Here is a 20,735-nt window from a genome sequence, read left to right on the forward strand (position 1 = left end):
GCTCTGCGAAGAAGCTGTAAAAGGACAAATACACAGGTTTTCCCCTATGAAAGAGCACTGTATCCATTTGTTACCTTTTAAGTATCTTCTGTTTCACATTTCATTCTCCACTAAAAATAATGAAAGATAACCTATACCATGCAAAAGATCTGGTAATACTTATGTATCTGCTACCACCTGCTGACAAACAGCATTATTGACTTTATCCTAGTCAATCTTAAAGAAGCAACTCCTATTTTCCTATAAGTTAGTTTCCACTGCTGCTACAGTGGCTGACAGTAAAAGCTACATTAATTTTTTAAGACTGTATGTTGTAGCCATAATAAGCCACTAATTTCCTATCCACCCAGCTTGTCTGCATCACAGATTCACCACTGACCAGCATATTCCACTCATAATCTTTCATTCACTGAAGCCCTTCAGCTATTGCAGATGGATACTGTAGTCAACTACTGAGCAATTAGAAGAAACTGATTCCTCATTTACAAAAATCCAAAACCATTTGATTTGTTACATTAGCCATAAGCCTTTCAAATGACCAGTCAATTTCTTCCGGTCTTATTTCCCAATCTACAATGTGGAATCAAAACATCTTTTTTCCCCCAATCTTAAAATTAAGAGCAGAATGGTAGTAGAAATTACCACTTCTGCACCACCCTACTTAATTTTACAATGCTTTAAGTAAAAGCCTCGATTGGCCTCCAGATATTATTGTTGTCGAGAAAAAGACTACCAAAAACCTAAAGCAAAACAGAGAAATACATCCTCAGTTTGAGGTACCTCACACTAAATTGCAGAAGTATGACAGTGAGAATAGACTAGTTCACAGTGATGACCTGTATTGGGCTATATGGTAGACTAAATGAAAATAGTATTTGTAGTATTTACTTACACATGCACTTCCAAACATTTTGAAAAAAAGCCAAAGCTTCACATCTGATAAGCCAAAGTGTCAGCAAAAACAATTTCATGAAAGCAGAATGTGGAGCTGTATATGACAGTATGGTTTGTCTGACAAAGCTAATTCTATTAAGATTCATGAAGTCTCCTGGCTTAGTTGATAGGAATCTGAATTCGAAATCTCCCTTTAAGGGATAGGTCTTTAAGAGTGGTCAGTTCTTCCAGACCTACATGCATTTAGCAAAAGGAGTTGTAAATGAGAGGTTTAACCTTTTAAATGTCTTATTCACTTTCCATTAATTAATATATGTATTTTTTCCACTTGGGGAAAAAAAAAGTAGTATTTTTCACTTGACAATTTCCTGCCTGGAGTGCTCAACTGGGTTTGTCAGAAATTTCCAACTGGGCTTAAAACGCCCTTTTCCCTGCACTTCCATCCCTAAAGCAGCTGAAGCCAGACACTGACTGTTGCTGAGAGAAGACCAAAAAGCCAACACCAATGCTGGGCTACCGATCCAAAGTGCCTTGAATGCCTCGACACCAGCCTGACGCCACTGAGCAGATCATGACAAAAAATACTCTCCCAATAGCTTCCTAACTTCAGTATCAAATGCTAAAAACATAACTAGAGCTTCTTGCCCCATTTCTGAAAAGGCAAGGTTATTTTTTGAGGAATGCAATTTCAGTCGCAGAAGCAGAAGAGATTGTTCCGACTTGGTGCTACGCTCAGCAGAGGCAGCCGCTGGCGTGTGGAGAGCCACTTTCGCTGTACCTCCCAAATATGGGTCCAGTCACCATCTTTTCCCGCTCTGAGGGGATGAGGGCGACACTGGAAGCACCACCCGTGCGAGATAAAACGGCCGCCTTCCCCTCCATTGCCTTAGAGGGAGAGACGAAGCTCTCCCTGCTGCCCAAGCCCTTCAGGCCACCGCCGCGGGGCAGGGAACCGGCGGCCGCCGAAGTCTCGCGAGAAGCCGCCCAGTGGCCGCCGCGGCGACTTCTCGCGAGACCTCGGCGGCAGCCAGAAGCGGCGCTGCCGCCGCCATGGAGCAGCCGCTGAGCGGTCCACCGGGGTTGTCCGCCATCCTGGCGGTGAGGAGGGGGCCGGAGCCGGGCTGGCTGCCCGCCGGGGAGAAAGGAGGAGGCACCGGCCGCAGTGTGTGCCTGCGCCCCTCCGGGGGCGGGGGGAAGCCAGCGCAGGGGTGCTCGCACCTTCCCCAGCTTGGCACGGGGCGGGCTGGTGAGCGCGGTGCGTGACTGAAGTCGGTTCGGTGCGGGAGAAGGAAAGCTGCTCGCTCTGGCTGCCTGGTGACACTCCTTCTCCTGCCATAGCCTAATCTCCTTTCATTTTGCCCGTAGAAGACGGACTGGTCGGAGCCCTGGCTGGTGGGGCTAGCGATTTTCCATGTCCTCTGCTTCCTCCTAACGTGCATCTCTTTCCAGCACTACCGGGTGCAAATAGGGCACTTCCTCTGCATGGGTGAGTCGTGTATTCATGCTTCCGTGAACGGGCATTCGCGTGGTAAAAGGCGTGTGCATTGTTTAGGCTGCTAATACTGTCAAATAGCTTCTTTCGGTCTCTTAATGATAACCCTTTTCTTCATGTACTTGCACAGCGCACGGTTTTATACTTTGCAGAAGATGAAGTGTGTGCAAATTAGTATTTATTTTGTAGTAATGCATGTGTCTATACATGACAAACTGTTAGAGAAGCTGCTATGACCATAAATATGTATTTATTTAGTTTCCAAGACTGTATGAAGTAGTGACTTAAAACTCTGGGCTTAGTGAGGATCTGGGATAAGTAAGGTTTCTGTATGGTAAATGCTGTGTGTATCACAGCTTCCCAATAAATTGTTGCCATGCTGGAGAAGCAGAAAAGAAATTGGCTGAGAGCCAGCAGTTGCTTTCTGCTCTGCCTTATTCTAATGCTGCAGTTCAGTGACTATGGTCAGCTTTCAGCTGGAGTAATTTCTGGAGTAGGTTCACCATATGCCCTGCGGACAGGTGTGATAATGGCATGAGGAAGAGCAGGACTGGTTCGGTACATTGCAGTACCAGCTTGTGTTATCTCAGGGTTTATCCATAGTGGCCTTGCCTAGCCAAAGCTGTGTCTTTATAGCTGACTGGATGAAGATCTAGTAGCTTTGCAGAGGGTATTTGGTTTAATTAAGATGGCATGTATTATAAGCAGTACCTTTGTTCTAGCCATGGCTTGGATTTTCTGGTGGGTTGGTTTTTTTTACACAGTACCTCAGTTCTGTCATGATTGCAGGAAGAACAAGCAATTGAAAGAGATTTGGAGGCAAAAAGCCACTTGAAGACTATGTTGACTTTTTCAAATACAATTTAGTGAACTAGTCAAGTTGGGAGAGGAAGCATAGCTTCCTCAAAACTGCAACTAACTTAACTCAGCTAAAACTAAGGTTTCAATGACATTAAGTACCCCCAAAAAGGAATCTAGAAGCCTTAGTAATTTCTGTGAAAGTGACCTACAGAGGGCAAGATAACAATGCCCTGTTTATGACACATTAGGCCTGAAAGTTCCCTATAAGAATACAGGCTTTTCTTAACTTTCGTATTAGACATTCAGAATTTCCAATGACATGCTGTTTACTTTAGACTCTTTCTCTAAAGTATTCCTGGTGTTACTAACACTAGTTTGAATGCCTGAATGCTCAAGGTGTAAGTGCATTGGAAAATGCAGTGGAACTGATCATTGCAGGGTTTTTAACCCAGATACAATGTAAACTTGCTGTTAACAAGAATAGCTTATAAAAATATCCGTATGGAGTCCAAGCCTTGTTTGTACCTGAAAAACTGAACCACTTTTGATATGTCTGCAATATAATTAATTTTGTGTTGTAGATAGTCAGAAATAACAGAGGAAATTAGGAAGTTATCACATTGGTTTGCCTTGGCAGCTGAGCAGATATAGCTATGTTTATACTGTGCAGTACCAAGCAGAGATAATCCAGATGATGGCAAAACAAGATAGCACTCCTTCATATCACCAAACTAGTTATTTAATTGCCTTGTGCAGGTCATCTTTAGCCACTGAATGTGGTTTTTTTGCTTTGTTTCTTGTGGAAAGTGATACAAGGTCAAACTTAAAATTTTTTAGTTGTATTGCTTTTCTGTTAAACGTGATTGCACTGAATTTTCTTACTTTCTTGACGGCTTCATATTTCATGTAATTGTTGAGTAGAAATATGCTAGTTTTCACCTGACTCCAGCAGACTACTCTGTTATACACCTTTTCAAACAAAGTTTGTGTTTTACCAAAATGCTTATATTTAATTAGTACCCTAACTTCAGATAGTATTGTTAGCTATAGCAGTGTGACACCATAACATCTAAAATGATAACTTAATTCCATACTGGTTCTGGGGAGTGCTGGCATTTCTTTTTACGGACATAACTTAGAAGCAGTCACCAAGAAGATTGTTGGAAAAAACAGTGATTTTTTTTAATTTTAATTCATTTGTATGCTGAGCTCTTTCTGTAAGCTCAGATGAGTAGGAGTTTTGTTTGTTTGTTTGCAATATAGTGGGTATGTTGTCTGATCACTTTATACTTCTTAGTAACTATATGGGACATTTAAATCAGAATTGGTTTTGTGCAATTAAATATTAAATGTATAATTTGATCTTCTGAGGATCAATGAATTCTAATGTCTGGTATGTATACATGGCAGAACTGATGGCAGTTTATTTTTAAAGAAATACTGAATCTAATATTTTTCTTTTGTTCTACAGTGGGCTTAGTGTTCTGTGCTGAATATATAAATGAATTAGCAGCCATGAATTGGAGGTAAATGCTTTCACTTTCATTTTCGCATTTAAATGAATGTTCTTCTAAAAATGTTCTTCTTTTCATATCATTCCCAGAAAGTATTAATTTAAAGAGACTCATTCACGCCTCATCAGTAGAATGTGATGGCAGAGGGTCTCTTGCATTGATTGATAGAAAACTTTTGAACAAAACCATACGGTACAGCATAGTTATCACTTAGCTTATAAGAAAAGGTAATTTTTAATAGCTAGCATATATTTATTGTATGCTTAAAATCTGTGCTTATATGGATGGTTGCAAACTATCTAGTCAGAGAACTAAGGGAAAAGCAGAGTGGGATGGTTAAGGGAAAGAGGATGTGAGCTTTGATGGGGTTTTTTTTTGTTTTGTTGGGTTTTATTTGGTAGCTATTAATGTTTAATAAGCTGAAGTTAAGTACCACTTCTCAAAAGTATCACTACTATTTTATATACTTATTTATATGCATAAAAACATTAAAATTTGCCTGGTTTAGTAAGCCTGTGTACCAGAATTAAACTGATGGCTTATTTTCATAAGCACTGAACTAACCTTTCCCTGATGTAACTGGAAATTATGTGTTTAACACTACTTTATGCAGGCATCTAATTGTAAGTCTTTATGTTCCACGCCAGGCATACACAACCTAAATTACAGCTTTGCTACTTTTATTATTTCTGTTATCTTTTCTAATATGAGTAACAAAAATACCTAAGTCATTTCAGATGCTTCAGGATAAGCATGATTTCTGATGCACAAATACATGTACTACTGTAGTGGCATTAGTGAGTTGCTTAATCTATGGTTGTTTTATTTAGGTTTTGCACATTAAAACCTTAAAGAAAAGAAAGACTGGTTATTGTAATAAATATTTATAACTGGTGAGATACTGACTGTCTCTTTGTTCTGGCTTAATACAGTAGAATGCTGGCCTATGCTTGGGGATCCCAAGAAGCAGGATAATCTGTACAATGTCCATGTTGAATAGTTACTGTGAAAGTATAATATTATGTGATCTATACTGAATAAAGCTTCCTCTTTTATTTTTCTTTATTTCATTTCCTTCAGGCTGTTTTCTAAATACCAATACTTTGATTCAAGAGGAATGTTTATTTCACTAGTATTTTCAGCACCACTGCTGGTGAATACTATTATAATTGTGGTATGTATGTGTTCATTTATATGGATGTGTTCATTAAATCGATAAGTAAATGTATGTGGATTAGTTAAATTTAATAATTTACTTACTTTTCAGGTCACCTGGGTTTACAGAACTTTGAATGTAATGACTGAACTGAAGACACTACAGCAGAGAATGAAAGCAGAAAAAGAGAAAAAGAAATGAAAGCACCTTACACTATTTCTTTTCTTTAATTGTAATAATACTTGTCCAGGTAATTAGTTCTTCTGTATGTTTATCCAGAAACAGCAATGTTTTTGTATCTGATGTCAAGAGGACTTTGCAACATGTGGCCATGGACAATTAGGTGAAAGCAGGTATCTAACAATAAATTTGAATTGGCCGTGAAATTGAGAAACCCAGTCTTAACAGGTCTTTCTGCCCTTCAATGTAAGATAGTTTTCACCATGACCAAGGCTATTAGTATTGGTGAGACACAATCTTCCAGTCAGTTTCCATTTGCCTATGTATTTTTTAACTATGTCTCAACTGTTTGTTTATTAAGTATCCAGTCTTCTGCTGCTTAAGCCAATTGGAGCTGTGTTGTGAATTCCAGTAAATGAGGGATTGTACTCAGAAGACCTCAGGAATCCATGCTTCTATGAAGCGTTAAACTTCTTTATAAATCAAGTTTCATACTTCCTATGTGTATTATGTGCCAATAGCGTTTTATAAATAAAATTATCCACTGTATCTTAAATTGAGTTAATTTGAATTAATTTTAATAAGATTTTTCTTTCTCTTTTCTCATGAAAATTACCAGTTTGGTAAAATCTTGTATTTCATTTGTGAAATTCAAAATTATCTCTGCATTTTTTTCAATTTATATTTCATTATTTTAATGCCACTAGTTAAATATCTTTTCTTAAAACTATGTAATTTTTGTAGTATTTTTTGCTTATTTGTAGAACAGAAAGGAAGGGGAGGAACTTTAGAATGTTCTATGCAATTTTGTTCCTACTTTTTTAGATTACTTTTTTAAATATATAACTGAAAATGAAAAATTGACTCTGGTAAAAATGAAGAAGACTTCAGTTTTGCTCAGAGTAACCTATTTTTATTGCATTAAGGAAATTTGTGGGGGGAAATGAACACAATTAAAGACTGTCGGTACATATTTAGTAAAAGTTGTATCTGGAAGCAGTTAAACCTTTGTGTGGAGACCTAAGCTTCTGTCTAAAATAGATGTCATTTAAGACATAGGACGGATGATCTACAAAATTGGACTTGGACTAATGTGAAGAACAGTTGGGTACAAAACCACAGAACACAGTACGTTTTTAAGCTTGCATGTATTTGTGAAATTAATTTTAAATACTTGAATAGTCTTCACAACAGTGGAAGTACGGACCTGAGGGAGATAAGCAGATGAATATGTATACACAGTTTGCGAGTCTCCTAGTTAGGGAGAGAGTGAAACTGTTTCTGGAGGGCTTCACAGCATTGTGGAAGGACAGTGCAGTGTTAGTCTGGGGTCCGTTTCTTTACCTTTCCCATGGATTAACTTAGCATGGCTGTCCTCACTCATTGCTGTATCAAGAATTACAGACAGCTAGGCTACTTTATATTAGCAGACTAAATAGATGCAGGCTTGCTATGTTGTTCCATAATCATCCATTCTGTTACGACTCTTGATGCAATGTTGGGTAGTGTCAACTGTCCCTTCTCTATGAAAACATCTCTAGTGGTTTGGTAGATAGCATGTGCCTTTTGGGAACAGTCCCTGTTCTGAAGGAGTGAATAGAATCTATCCAAATGGCTGCAAGATAGGCTGTGGCACCTGTCTTCAAGGAACAGGTCTGTTTGATTTTATATAGATAGATGTAGTCCTCCCAGGCTGCATCAGAAAAGTTCAGCTTTGCTCTTACTATTTGACAGGGAAAGGTATGCAATTTTTCATACATGGCCCTAAGCATGACCATACAAATGTTATGCTCCTGACTTTCTTCTTGTGAACTGTTCTGCAGTGATATCAATGCACAGTTGTTTTAGTGTTACACACTTAAAGCTGTAGTACCTTGTCATACCAAGATACCACCTGTTATCAATAGCCTTTGGATTCACAGTGTGTATGAATTTGATGCACAGTAAATGAGGTGGTTCAGAGCAGCTAAGCAGCAAGTCTCTTGCAGTGGAAAACAATGTGCCTTATTTAGTACATCCAAGGCAAACTTTCCCCAAATAGTTCAGTATTTTGTCGTCTTTCTTGTGTGTGAGGTTGGAAAAAAAAAGAAAGTATGTGGAAGTAAGTGAGATCTTCTGTAAGATCTTACCTCTTCTGTAAGTATGTGGAGCTGGTGAGATACAGCAATTAGAACTGTCCTTTCTAGCATAACATAGACAAGGTAACAGAAATTACTTTTTCTGTATTGCCCAATTTTGTGTTACTCTTGCTTGGCACAAGATTTATTAGAGACATTCTCTCTACCTTTGGGGATCCCAAGTGAAATAAAAAAATCTTGTGCTTGCTTAAATTTTCTTTCCTCTTCCTCTCAGTGTTGTTGACCTTTCAGAGAGTATTTCATTTTGTGTTGCATTACCAGAGTGATTTTGCCCTTTAATATAAGATCTTTAACAAAATTGAAGAACAAAGAACCCTAGAATGTGAGTGGCAGGCACTTTATTTTTAATTAGCAAGTAAAAATCCATTTGAGCTGTATATTATCTGCTGATTTCTGATACCACTGTCATCATGCAATAGCTAGTAGGTCGATAATACTTGGTTTAGAAAGTATCAGCATGATGGGGGGTTTTTTGTCTTCTAAAGGTATTGCTGAGTGAAAGTATAAACAGCTCCAAATTCCAAAATTATATCAATATTTTTCTGAAGAACAAACATCTCAGAATGTATACTTCAAAATTGCAAGCTTGGTGTTTTTAAACCTTCTCTGACTACTGAAACTATAGTAAGTAAATGTAGCAGTTATGGAAGATAAATTTTGACAAACATAAAAATGTGGTTTCCATATATATTTGTCAGAAAAATATTCCCATTTTCTACATTTCAGAAAGACTCAAACTTTTGTCTGAGTTGTCCTCTAGCTAACCCTGCCTAAGAAACAGTAAGTTTAAGAGCTAAGTTGTGGGGTTTTTTTTTAAAAAAAAAAAAGGCAGGTGTCTTTAACCATAAGAAGAAACCCTCAGAATTAAGTAAAGTGTGGCTTTTCCTCATAATGTGACTGAATTTATGAAGTGATAGTGCAATGACATAATGTAAGGGCCTACTTGCTGACAAACCAAAATAATTACATCGTGAATTTAGAGACTGTTTTGCCTATTTAGAATTTTGTATGTATAAGTGAATGAGAGCCAACTGTTTAAGGCTGGTGGAAGACCTTTGCTTTTAATTGGGAGATCTGAATTTAGGTTGCTTGTGAAAGAGCCTGTTTATTTCAGTTTGGAACACACATACAGAAAAGCTGGTAGCTGCTCAGTTGGATCCTTTGGAGAGTGAGACAAGACAGAGGTGATTTGTTACTGGTTCTGTGTATCTCACAGGCAGTGACTCAAATCTTCAGCCTTCCTTAACATGTCTTTCCACAACATCACATGGTGTCAGCCAATGTGGAAAAACATTAAAAGGGGGAAAGTAATATTAACCTGGCAACTTTACCATAGTAGAAAGCCATTTTGTTGCATATAAATCTGTGAAAAGATAGATTAGCAGAATTTAGTTGGCAAACTTCCTGGAGTTTGAAGTTGGCCTTGTTCCCTATGGAAAAGTAATAACTGAGATGAGATGAGTTTCCAAGAATGAAAAGCTAGAATTCTCTCTTTTTCCACATCCACTGGAATGCCATATCCTTAGCTTGGAGTTTATTTTCACCTCTTTTTGGTCCAATGAATCTCATTATTCTAGACAAAATGGAACAGACCCAATAAGGGAATTTGAATATCTGTTCTTCAGGAGTATTTGCTAGCTTAGTAGATACGTGTTTTGGATATCCCCATCTCCCATAAAAAAAAAAAAGCCTATCTCCCAAAGGCACAGAAGGACAGTAAATTGAGGTCTGCATCCTTGTGTATCTTCTAAATAAAGAACTTTGAAGGACAGTCTTACTACTTTTCATCAGGTGGATCTTAAAAGAAGGGATCTACTCGAGAAAAGCTACATTAGATGGTGATCTGCTGTGGCTGTGAATCCTAAATGCAGGAAGAGTCTATGGAGAGCTGCTTTGTGGATTTTGAGAATGAGAAGCTCAAACCTTGAACTCTCTTTATAGGAACTGGGAATGACAGGAAAAGGAGTAGTGATTCTTTGTGTGAAAAAGATAGAAGAGAATACAGCTGTAATGTAGGGAATGTTCTATTTCTTTAAATACAGCTAAACATTTTTGCTTACTTTTATTGTAAGCTTGATTAAGAATTAGAAGCAAAATGTAATTTTTTACTATAGATGAACACACCATTTTTATAATTAATATATCAAAGTATGTTTCTCTGTTTAGGAAACTCACATACTGTGTATATTGGTCTATTTAATGTTTTTAATATTTCTAAATATGTTTTAAATATTTTAATGTGTTTCAACAAAATACAAGTATTGGTGTTTTTCTGTGCATCAGGGGAAGAGATCGTTACAGTTAACCAAACTCGCCACTGGATGTCACTATCTCACATGCAAAAGCTGACTGAAAGCTTTCCTTTTGAGCCGGTTTTGTAGAGCTTTTTGCCATAGCTTCATAAATACTTTCTGCAACTTTTTGGAATGGCCAGGAAGGCTTGGACTGTAGCCTGTGAAAGCATAAATTGTTATCTGAGCTCCAGGGTACATCTCCAGTCACTTTCAAACGTTTATTGACGCTCTTGTTTTTTGCATTAAAAAGTACTTCTTGTAGCAGTGATGATGTGCATATATGCTTCCAGAGTTAGGACTGTGGCGTTATTTTGTGTTTTAAAGCTTCCTAACGTGGCAAGGAAATAAATACCCCTTTTGCTCATACCTGTATTTCATGTGAGGATCCTGTCTTCAACCAATTAAAAGAAGTATAACAATGAAAAATAAAACAATTATATTATTGTGTGAACAGTATGCAGGAAAGCTTACTGAAGCAGTCTGGTTTGTGAACTGACAGAGCTTATGCATGTCTTCCATTTCTTTGTGATTTACCTTGCATAATGCATCATTACCAAGTCTGTCCTTAGTATGTTGCATAGCTAGCAGTCACTTACAGTCATGATCGAGGTTCTCAGAACATCAGAAGTCACTTCAGACTTTCTCCGCAGTCTGGCAAAAGGTACTTGGCAATGTTCAGAGGCTTTATGACTTCATTTGAGAAGTTGTAGGTGCAGAGTTCTCTGCTTGATGTTCCCCTTTATGTACCAGGTTTTGAGCCTGTTTTTTTATCTATCCTTGGAATTCATCTGAGCTCTGTTTCCACCCATCACCTCTTTGAGAATACAGATTTCCAGTTTGAATGGACTTCAGTCCCCTTCCTGTGACTTACATGCATGCACATACACATAACAACTCTGAAAAGATTAGGCAATTATAACCTAGCATGCTTGTGAAATGCTAGTCTCATAACTTAAAACTAATGTGCTTTATGGACCTCTGTTTTGTACTCTGTCTTCTGACCACTTCCTCCGAATTGTGGCCATACTTATACCACTGTTTTGCTGCAAAACTGAAACAGTGTTGTACTGAATAGGAAATATCTTAGAGGACTCGAAAGGAAGGCCTCTGCATTTGCTATATTTGTGCTTATTGTTTCATACAAATACAAACCGTAGGAACCTTTCTCATATAGTTTCACTGGCATAATGAAGCCAGGAAAAGAGCTGTAACTGGTAATACGTTACACTGCTACAAGCACTGACTTTAAGTGGTCCCGCTGAAATTGTGGTCCTGTTTTCTTTGGCACTGTCCAGAGTTAGAACCAGCTGAAACTAATGTCAGGATCAAATGAGTTGCCTCTTTTGTCTGAAAATGTTATAATAATTAGCAAGGCATTCAGCAGAACTGATTGAAACAAGGCACATTTCTTAAAATAGACAAGATCTAAGTGTCATTTATAACACGCTTGTTAATCCAGCCTGGAATCAAAGAAATACAGTCTTGTATACCTTTCCTCCCTTCTGATCCAGCAAAAACCTGAGAAAAAGGGTTTGCACAGTGACCCGAGGGGAGGCAGAATGAAGTTCAGCTGGACAAAGATGTATCTCGGCTTGGACCCTTCGCTGAAATCATACTTATCTCTCAGTCTTAGGGTTGTGTTATAAATACACCTAGGTAGTTTCAACTAGTGGGGCAGGATGTGAAGTTTTTCATAGAATTAGGACTGATACACCTTCATCTTAAGGAACACTAAGCTTGGAAGGGTTTTAATATGGTAGAAACAAACTTTTAGAAATTATTCAAGTCATTTAAATAATCATGCTGAAGAATTGGGATAAATACAGGAACAAAGGTAGAAGTGTGGTATTCCTTTACAGTCCACAGTAATGATTTACCCAACAGCTCATTAGTAATATATCTTGAAGTAATATATAGTAGGATCTACAAGACATTAATCATTTTAGGTCCATAACTGTAAGAGTCATGCCTCTGATACCGTACTCTTCACCTTGATTTAGGGATTAGTGAGAGTAATCAGCTTCCTTTAGCCGTCCTGGAGAGAATGTGACTTGCAAGGTTTGTAGTCAAGCAAAAGCATCACAAAAATCAGGAATCTGATGTACCAAACAAATAATATGGAAGTCTTCAGCCCTTCATGGCAAAGTGTTTTCTAGCAGAATTCAGGGAAGTGTAAGCTTTTTGGTTGTTTAAATACATTCGATCCACAGCGGTGTTGTAAAATGGGATTAGAAATAGATTTAATGGTTTTACTTAAAGATGCTGGGTTTGTAGGTTAATTGATAGTGAGACCTTTTGTAAGTAATCACAGTCTGTTTTTTCTTTGAAATCACAGAGTCACACAAAAAAAACCAGTCCAATTTTATCTATTTTCTTGTTTCAATGGTGCTAAATCCTAAATTGGACTAATCATTCTACAGTAGTTATCAAAAAGCAGGACACAACATCCCTCTGATTAAGAAGAGCTAATTTATAAACAAAGCTCATGAGACCAATTTATTCCTAGCAAATTGGTTTATTGATTTTTACCATCAAAGATTCAAATTAATTAGTAAATTGTGTTATCCAAGTTTTCTGCTTCCCCCATGTTGTAGGAAGAACAAATTTAACATGCAAAATTAGCTGACTGCATTTATATGTGAGCAAAAAATGACAATTGTAATGGTATATGATTTCCACGTAATTCTCTTTGAAATAGAAGTAAAAATATTCCAAAATGTTATTAAATAGAGCTTCTTCAGGAACTGATTTGTCAGTAACTGTTTGATACTTAAAAAAATAATTTGAAAATGTACAGAACACATAGCTTATAGGTAAGCTATGGTTCCCTAAACCATTAACTTGTATAAAGTTTATAAAAAGTTTGGCAAGTTTTATATTTGAATGAAATATACTGGAGAGATTGATTTATACATCTATGTCAGAAAAGAGAAAGCAAGCTCTTCTCCAAGCTCTGAAGAAACTCATGGTATTTATGACTTTCAAGACTTCTATGTTAGGAGAAGTCATCCAAAAAGACTCTGAAATCACAGTTTTGACACTTAAAGTGGAGTGAAATACATTGGAGTCTTTCAGATTTTTTTGTAGTATGAACTGCAAGTCATATCAATATGTTTCTAAAGTGAATAGTAAAGTTAATACACTTAAAGACAACTTGTCATGGTTGTATCATGATCGAGAAATACAAAATAAATGCCAAGTAAGCTAAAATTCCAGGAAAAAGGTTATATTATTATCACATTTTTTCATCTGACTACATTTAATTCTTGTGCATGTTAATACATATCAATGTTGACAAATTCCAGACTGCAATAGCTCAAAAATGTCACCAAAAATGCTTTCAATTGAAAGATGGAGACCTTGTCTTCTCAAATAAAAACTACCCTCTTTTGAAAGTCCAGCTGCGGCTTCATAGAAAATGTTGAATGAAAATGCTAAAAGTATACTAATTGCATTAAAGTTAATAATATTGCATTTCTTTTTTTTAATTTTACCTAGCAAATTATGGGTTAAAATATGACCAGTCAGAATATTATACTCACTGAAACAATACCAAAGCCTTCTGGTTTTGTTGTATGTACGCCCATTAGGTAGACACATATTAATTCAATTCTAATTGGCAACAGCCATTATCATTCAATATCGTTAACTTAGTTATTGTAGAAGATACCCTTATAGAGTGGTCATCTCATTTAAATTTAACCCAGTTAAGTGTGATACACTATAGCTGTATTAACTCATCAAAAAAAGATAAAGTGGAGAATACACATAATTGTTTCAATTAAATAATTGGCAGTATTATATCTTAGCTAGAAAGCAATCAGTTTGTCTTACAACCCTTAGAGGGCTCCATTGCTATGTAGTACTGGGAAAGAGTCTAATTTGACATCTTAACGTATTCTGACATCTACTGTAATTTAATTTAGGTCTTATATTAACTCTGTTTACATGGTTTTAACTGTGTGCAGAACCTTCCAAGCTGGTTAAAAGGTCTAATGACGTAGATTTAGGATTGTGAGATGAAGTAGAATGTCTACAAAGCTGTTACGTATAGATTTACTGGAATTAGTATCACAAATGTGACAGGATTCTCAGTTCCCAAATTTCAAAAGCATGAGGACTGGTCCAGAGGCAAAATGATTAAATCATGACTTAATAATTTCTCGTGATTTTCTGAATGTTTCACTGTCCATCCAGAGTGTCTGTGTGTGAATTACAGCATTGCAGTGCAGCTTTTTCTCTTTAACAAGATAATATACTTAAAGAGGTTGGGGCAGAGTGTTGTCTCCGAACAACAACTTTCTTTACGGGGGAAGAAGCATAAGAGTTCCCCCTTTTCTTCCTTCCAGGGGATTCAGGTGTGACTCAGCTCCTTTCTAGAGGCATGAAAACAGCTAAGAGTAACAATAGGTCTGGCAAAGGGCTAGCATCACAAATAAGAAGTGTTTGATATGAAAGAAGAAAGAGCACAGATGTAGTAACAGTGAACTCGCATCCACATATCGACTGTCTATGCCTAGAAGAAGATGCTATTTTAAAGGCCAAAGTGAGGGCTACCACACTAACTGGGACATAAGAGACCTTGAAGGACAGTTGCAACTTCACAGATGGTTCCCTTAGGATCCTCTGTTCTCGGCAAATGGGAAGGGGGCTGGAATGTAACTGGAAGTGAGGCATGCATAGAAACAAATTTGGGTGAAACGAGGTGTTGAAGTCAGATGTGCTTTTGTTTGTTTAAAGTCTTTTTTTAAAAAACTAATGTTTTGAAGGAAAAAGTAAGAAGAAAATCAAGGGAAAGAATAAGCAGAGGAAAAACTACATGAAAAAAACACAAGGTGAGGTGGATGTTTTGGGCTAAGTGGTGGAAATAGGAGAGCGACTGGACATTTCTACATCTGGGACAAGGAAAGGAGAAGACAGTTATCTGAGGGGAAAGAGAAATGGACAATGAAGTAAAAAGAAACTCCTTACAGGCTGCCACCTTTCTCTGGGAAGAAACTGGCACATTCCTGTGGATAAAGATCCTCCACAAGAGCTCCTGCGAGAGGGGCCAAAATTACGTTGCTCATGTAATCTGGAAACTCTTCTAAACCCATCAAAACATGGGGACAAAAACTCTCTTTCAGAAATAGCAAACACTTAATAAATAGGTCAGTGCTGAGAGTTAAAAGCCATTTAACCTCATGCACTGCCTCCACCACTCTGCTGAAGAGGGAGACTGACCACAAGATATTACTCCCTATTCCTTTACTCTGTGGATTAGGGTGTACTTTATGAGCCAAAACGTTTCCCTCAGCTCAGTTCATCTGGAGCATGAAGAAATTAGCCATGACCGTTTCAGCTCACAAATCAGGCAACCACAAAGAAGTGTCTTTGCCAGGATCAATACTTTGCTCTGCATTTTCAGACTCACCTGATCTGAGCTCTCCGAAGTGAAACCGCTGCCAGTGTGATCTCTTCCTTGACTGCCTTTCCCTTGCAGTGGAAATGGGAAGTCCCGTGTTGCTCCACCAAGAAGTCCCTAATGGGTTTCCTTACAACAAACCATGCTCTAGTTGCTACAGGATTCAGTGTCAGGAGACTTGTTGAGAAGGTCGCTGGTTGACTCCATGTATGCATGCTCCATGTATCCTGGAGCATGCTAAACCACCTCCCTACTGAAAAAGGGAAAGCTAACCCCCATTGCTAAGATTCTTTCATAGCCTCTAATAATAGAGTAATAAAATAGACTCTATAAACACACAGGTATTGTTATTGATATTAGTCTTTATTCTTGAAGGAGGAGTTCATTTTCCAAGAGAGAAAAAGAAAATAGGTATCCTGGCAAGAATGGGATGTTAACAGTAAGAAACCAAAATTTTATGCCATCTTAATTTAAAGTATTTTTCTAATACTAGTAAGCTTCCTATCTAAAATAAGAAAAGATTTTAAAAGTGAAATGAATGACTGTAGTGCTAGCAAGGGTAGAATAGTTTAAGGTGAAAAAATATATATGGGATATATTAAAGTTCCAGCAAATTTAAAAGAAATAGGCAGAAAGGAAGGAAGATTATTGCATGAATCATACTCCCTTGGGTAACAGTGTCAGCAGACTTGAAATCATCGTGTTGCATAGGACAAACAGATGAGCAAATTGATGAGTAACTGACAAAAACTTTTTTCTTCTGAACACTGAACTAGAAAACAGCTCTTTTTATATAATAAAGATGTGAGGTAATCACTACTATCTCTCTGAAAGTCAGAGCTATAAAGAAGGATATAAAAAAGCAGATGGTATGTTATGATGATGGCCTAACAAACGCAAACAGCCATACTACTGCAAGAATGTTTCTTCATGGACCAATTTGATCACAGTGATCTTCAGATTTTGCCCATACTACTTTATAGCAAGTATTTCTAGTATGGTTTAGCCCATTAGATTTGTCTCAGTTCTTTACACCACATAGCTCAAATTTCCTAACTAGAAGGGTTTGAATTTAAGCTGATCTCTTGCTGGGCCTAGGTTCGTTAGGTGGAGTGAGAGCCAACATGTAAGCAGTTTGGATCATCAAGGAGTAGTGACTTGGGCCCTAAGCTGACAGTATAGACCAGTATTTTTTTAAACTCTTTGAAACTTTACTTTGTGTCTATCTTGGTGTGATCTCCCAAATTCTTTTTTTTTAGTTCTTTCTTGTTAGGCAGGGAGGTAATGGATCAGATGTATTTCAGACTGCAAGTTTTTACGATTGCTCTCCTACCTTGAGGTGATGCCAGCGATTCCCTTCCTCAAGCAGCACTCAGTTAACCCTGGAAATGGTTTGCACAGAACTAGCAGTAAGTTATTCGAACAAAAAATATTACAATTCTAATGTGAAAAAGGAAGCATATCCAGAAATAGCTTGGTACTGCCAAAGCATTAGTACAAAGATATCTACAAGAAACAAGATGGACACTGAGGAGAAACAGAAGACAGTAGAGACCAGTGAGGAGCCAATGAGGATACTCCTTTTTTTTCTCTGACTTTTCTGAAAACTTAGTATTTTCCTCCCAAATGAGATTTACAGCTTGAAAATATTGATAAACTCTGTACTACAGCAAAATGTCAAGACAACTCATGTCTTTTAAAAATTACACATTATGCAACATATGAACTTTAATTATGATTTCCCAAACTGTAGTGTAGGAACGAAAGATAAAAGGTTCCCAAATAGGGTGTGAGAGCAGTTGTAGCCTAGCTGCAATGTGATAGTATGCTAACTGTTAGCGGTGGGGATGGAAGTAGAAATGGTAAAGTGAGAGGAAGATACAAGACAAATCTATGTGGCAAATGCTCCAAATAAAAAAGACAAAATGGTAATTATATATGACCTGCTTTACTTTGCAAACCTTCCAATTCCTTATGTCAACACATGGAAAAGGCTATAATCCTCATTCTCAAAGAATATGACTATTAAAATAGCATCTGCCTCAACACTTAAATACAAAGATGAAGTATTCAATGTTCGTTTCTAAGACTGCATTCTCAAAGGTACCTCATTTGCAATTATACCTGTCTTTTATAGCGCTTGTGGAATGCCTGAAATCCATTCACCTTCACTAAGATGTACGGTAAACTACTTATTAAAATTTATTAAAAACACAAAATACTGAAATAATGCTAAGTAATATCACAAAATACATTTATGGATGTAACTTTCTATTTTCTATTAAAAAGGCTAATAGACAAATACAAATAAGACAAACACAGCCTTTCCTTTTATGACACAAAAAGCAGAATAATGGTAGTATAACTCTCCTGGAGAAGCAGAAATTGGAAGAGAGAAATTATAAACTCTCTTTCATATTTTAAATCTTCCTACTTTCATAGACAAATTCTCAGCTTAATGTTCTTGAATGAAACAGCTGCAGAGGTTCTATTTTTTAAGTACATCTACATGATCCAATGGAGCAATCACAACTCACGTAGACATTCTCAGCTGGGTTTAAACCAGCTGCCTGTTCACTGATAGTGGGGGGAACCACATGAGTATGTCAAATTAACACTGAGTGGCTGGCAAGCACTCAGCTCTGGGCTGTCGCAGAACAAATTATGGCAGGAGCATTTATTCAATGTCCACTAGCTTGAACTTCTCAGTGGCTACTTTCTCCACTTAAATGATTTTTTAATTTGATGTTAGAAGATGTGAAAAGATGACAAGTCCCTCCAGATCAAAATACTTCAGACCTGTCCGAACTTTCAGCCCTCAATGTATTCAAGAACTTTTCTGTTTTCAAATAAGCAACCAACTCAAACCCTTAAGGACACTGACAGTTTCAGTGTAAACAAGTTCTGTTTTCTCTGCCAAAAGCTGGGGAATGAAGTCTACTCCATGAAGTTTACCAAATTTGTATTTAGGATGTCCAAACATACTTGGTGCCATTTTCTTTCTTCTAGCAGACATTTCCTTCACACTTTAGTCTCTGGGATAATTGTTTATAAAAAGCTATCTTACTTTGGATTCCTACTTTGACTTCAGTTTGAAAAGTTCATTATAATCTATCCCAGTGTAAGGAAGAATAGGAAACCCTATCAGGGATTCCAACAAGATTTCCCTTTCTGACCCTCCCTCAAGGCAGGAGTATCATCCAGACTAATGAAAACTAGCATCTGTGAATTTGATGCCTGAGAGAATGCATCCAGCTTTGGAGTAAGAGGCATTGTTGTGCTTTTCCTCACCCTCTGTTTATCGCTGTTTGTAGTCTAGGAAAGTGGTTGTGGCTTAGCCCTTCTGTAGGTGTTCTCACAGCAGGGAACTCCACCTTCTTCCAGTGGCTGACGGTTCTGGTTCTGCCCACAGGCTTCAAGCAAACTGGAGATGCAGGAGAGGACCTTCTCATTGAAGCAAAGGAAGTAATCTAGTAAACTCACATATTGCTCTCCACTCTTGATTTTGAGATCATCTCAGGATTTTATGCCCCGCCATCCTAGTTTTCAGGAGTGATTACCTTTCCCCCTTATTAGAGTTTATGTTTATGGCAATCTACTTCATTTATAAATAAATTAGAAACCTGTTACACACTGTGGAGTGGACACCACTTGGGCTGTATAATACAGTCCTTATTCGACATTAGAATACTGCTTGTCTTTTCATTGTGTAGGTTATGTTTCCTAATTTTCCCAAAGGATAAAAATAACTGATTTATAAAGACAGAATATGATATTCCTGTACTAAGAGATAATAGGAATAATGAATAAAATAAAGGCTCTGCTGGATCAGACCAAACCCATTCCAGTGCCATGTCTCTGACAGTGGCCAATAGCAGTTACTTTGTGAAGCGTGTAAGAACAAAAAAATCGTAGGTCCCCAGCTTCCTGCCACACACCAACTGCTGAGTTTTGCTGTGGGACATCCTGGTAAGAACATTGGTGTTAAGTAGCCTTTGATGCACTTTCTTTCCCCAAGATTTTTCCTTTTTTTTTAAACTCATTAAAAATTTTAGTAACAGTAATGCTAATTTGCTTGAAGTTCTTCGGCATTTTCCAAGATTTTAATGACCTCTAGTCAACTCTGAAAGCAAAGTACATGAATACATGTGAGCTTGTACACTGTACACGAGATCTAATACCATGTTCCAGATAACTGGACTATCTGGTCGCTGTTTAAAATGATAGGTAGATGCCAGTCTGACTTGCTTACCTTATAGCTTGACAAATTCAGTGTGAACCAATAATGTGTCTACTTTCTTGTACTCCTAAGTTGGGGTGAGTGGGATTTTTTTGACAAAGTATATGTTGATAATTGATTGAAACTGATGTTTTGGGGGTTTTGGTTTGGCTTTGGTTGGATTTCTTTTTAGGAATGAGCTCTTTTCAGTAACGTTTTTGTTGATAAAGGTTTCTCAAGTCTAAGCTGAAACTGCTGATCATGATGATCAGACAGGAACAGATGGAGGGAACCTCCTGATAACTCACAGCTCAAAGAATGGGACTGTCATTTAGAAGGCAATATAACTAGATTCACAGTCCTGACCTGGATTAGACACGAGCTTGAGACTCACCCCAGTGGAGTGCACCTACCAGCAGCCTCTTAGATCTTCTGGCGCAGCCTGTTCTTACACTCTCTTGTCAAGGGCCACTTTAGCCCAAGAGTGAGAGCTCAGTTATTAGACAATGAGAAAACCTGGTTCAAAGTCTAACCTGATGTGACAAGGTGCACTTGCAGTCATACCTGTTGGTTCTCTCCAAGCTTGGTGAACGGTCTAGCCATCAAAATACTCTGGAATCAGGCTCTCTATTGTATTTTGTCT

General features: G+C 37.6%; 1 protein-coding gene across 1 annotated transcript; it reads left to right on the forward strand.

The window, feature by feature from the left end:
- The first annotated feature begins 1,903 nt into the window (after positions 1-1,903).
- On the forward strand, positions 1,904-6,587 carry TMEM18 (transmembrane protein 18). The gene is made up of 5 exons (XM_072855112.1): positions 1,904-1,992; positions 2,260-2,380; positions 4,659-4,713; positions 5,782-5,875; positions 5,969-6,587. The coding sequence occupies exons 1-5, from the start codon at positions 1,945-1,947 to the stop codon at positions 6,056-6,058; spliced, it is 408 nt and encodes a 135-aa protein (XP_072711213.1). The 5' UTR covers positions 1,904-1,944; the 3' UTR covers positions 6,059-6,587.
- The last annotated feature ends 14,148 nt before the right edge of the window (positions 6,588-20,735 follow it).

Source organism: Ciconia boyciana, chromosome 3 (assembly GCF_034638445.1).
Source record: "Ciconia boyciana chromosome 3, ASM3463844v1, whole genome shotgun sequence".
Classification (NCBI taxonomy): Eukaryota; Metazoa; Chordata; class Aves; order Ciconiiformes; family Ciconiidae; genus Ciconia; species Ciconia boyciana.

Coding starts and splice junctions, on each gene's coding strand:
- TMEM18 (XM_072855112.1), top strand. CDS start 1,945: ATGGAGCAGCCGCTGAGCGGTCCACCGGGGTTGTCCGCCATCCTGGCG. Junction 1,993..2,259: donor GGTTGTCCGCCATCCTGGCG/GTGAGGAGGGGG, acceptor TTTTGCCCGTAG/AAGACGGACTGGTCGGAGCC. Junction 5,876..5,968: donor TGAATACTATTATAATTGTG/GTATGTATGTGT, acceptor CTTACTTTTCAG/GTCACCTGGGTTTACAGAAC.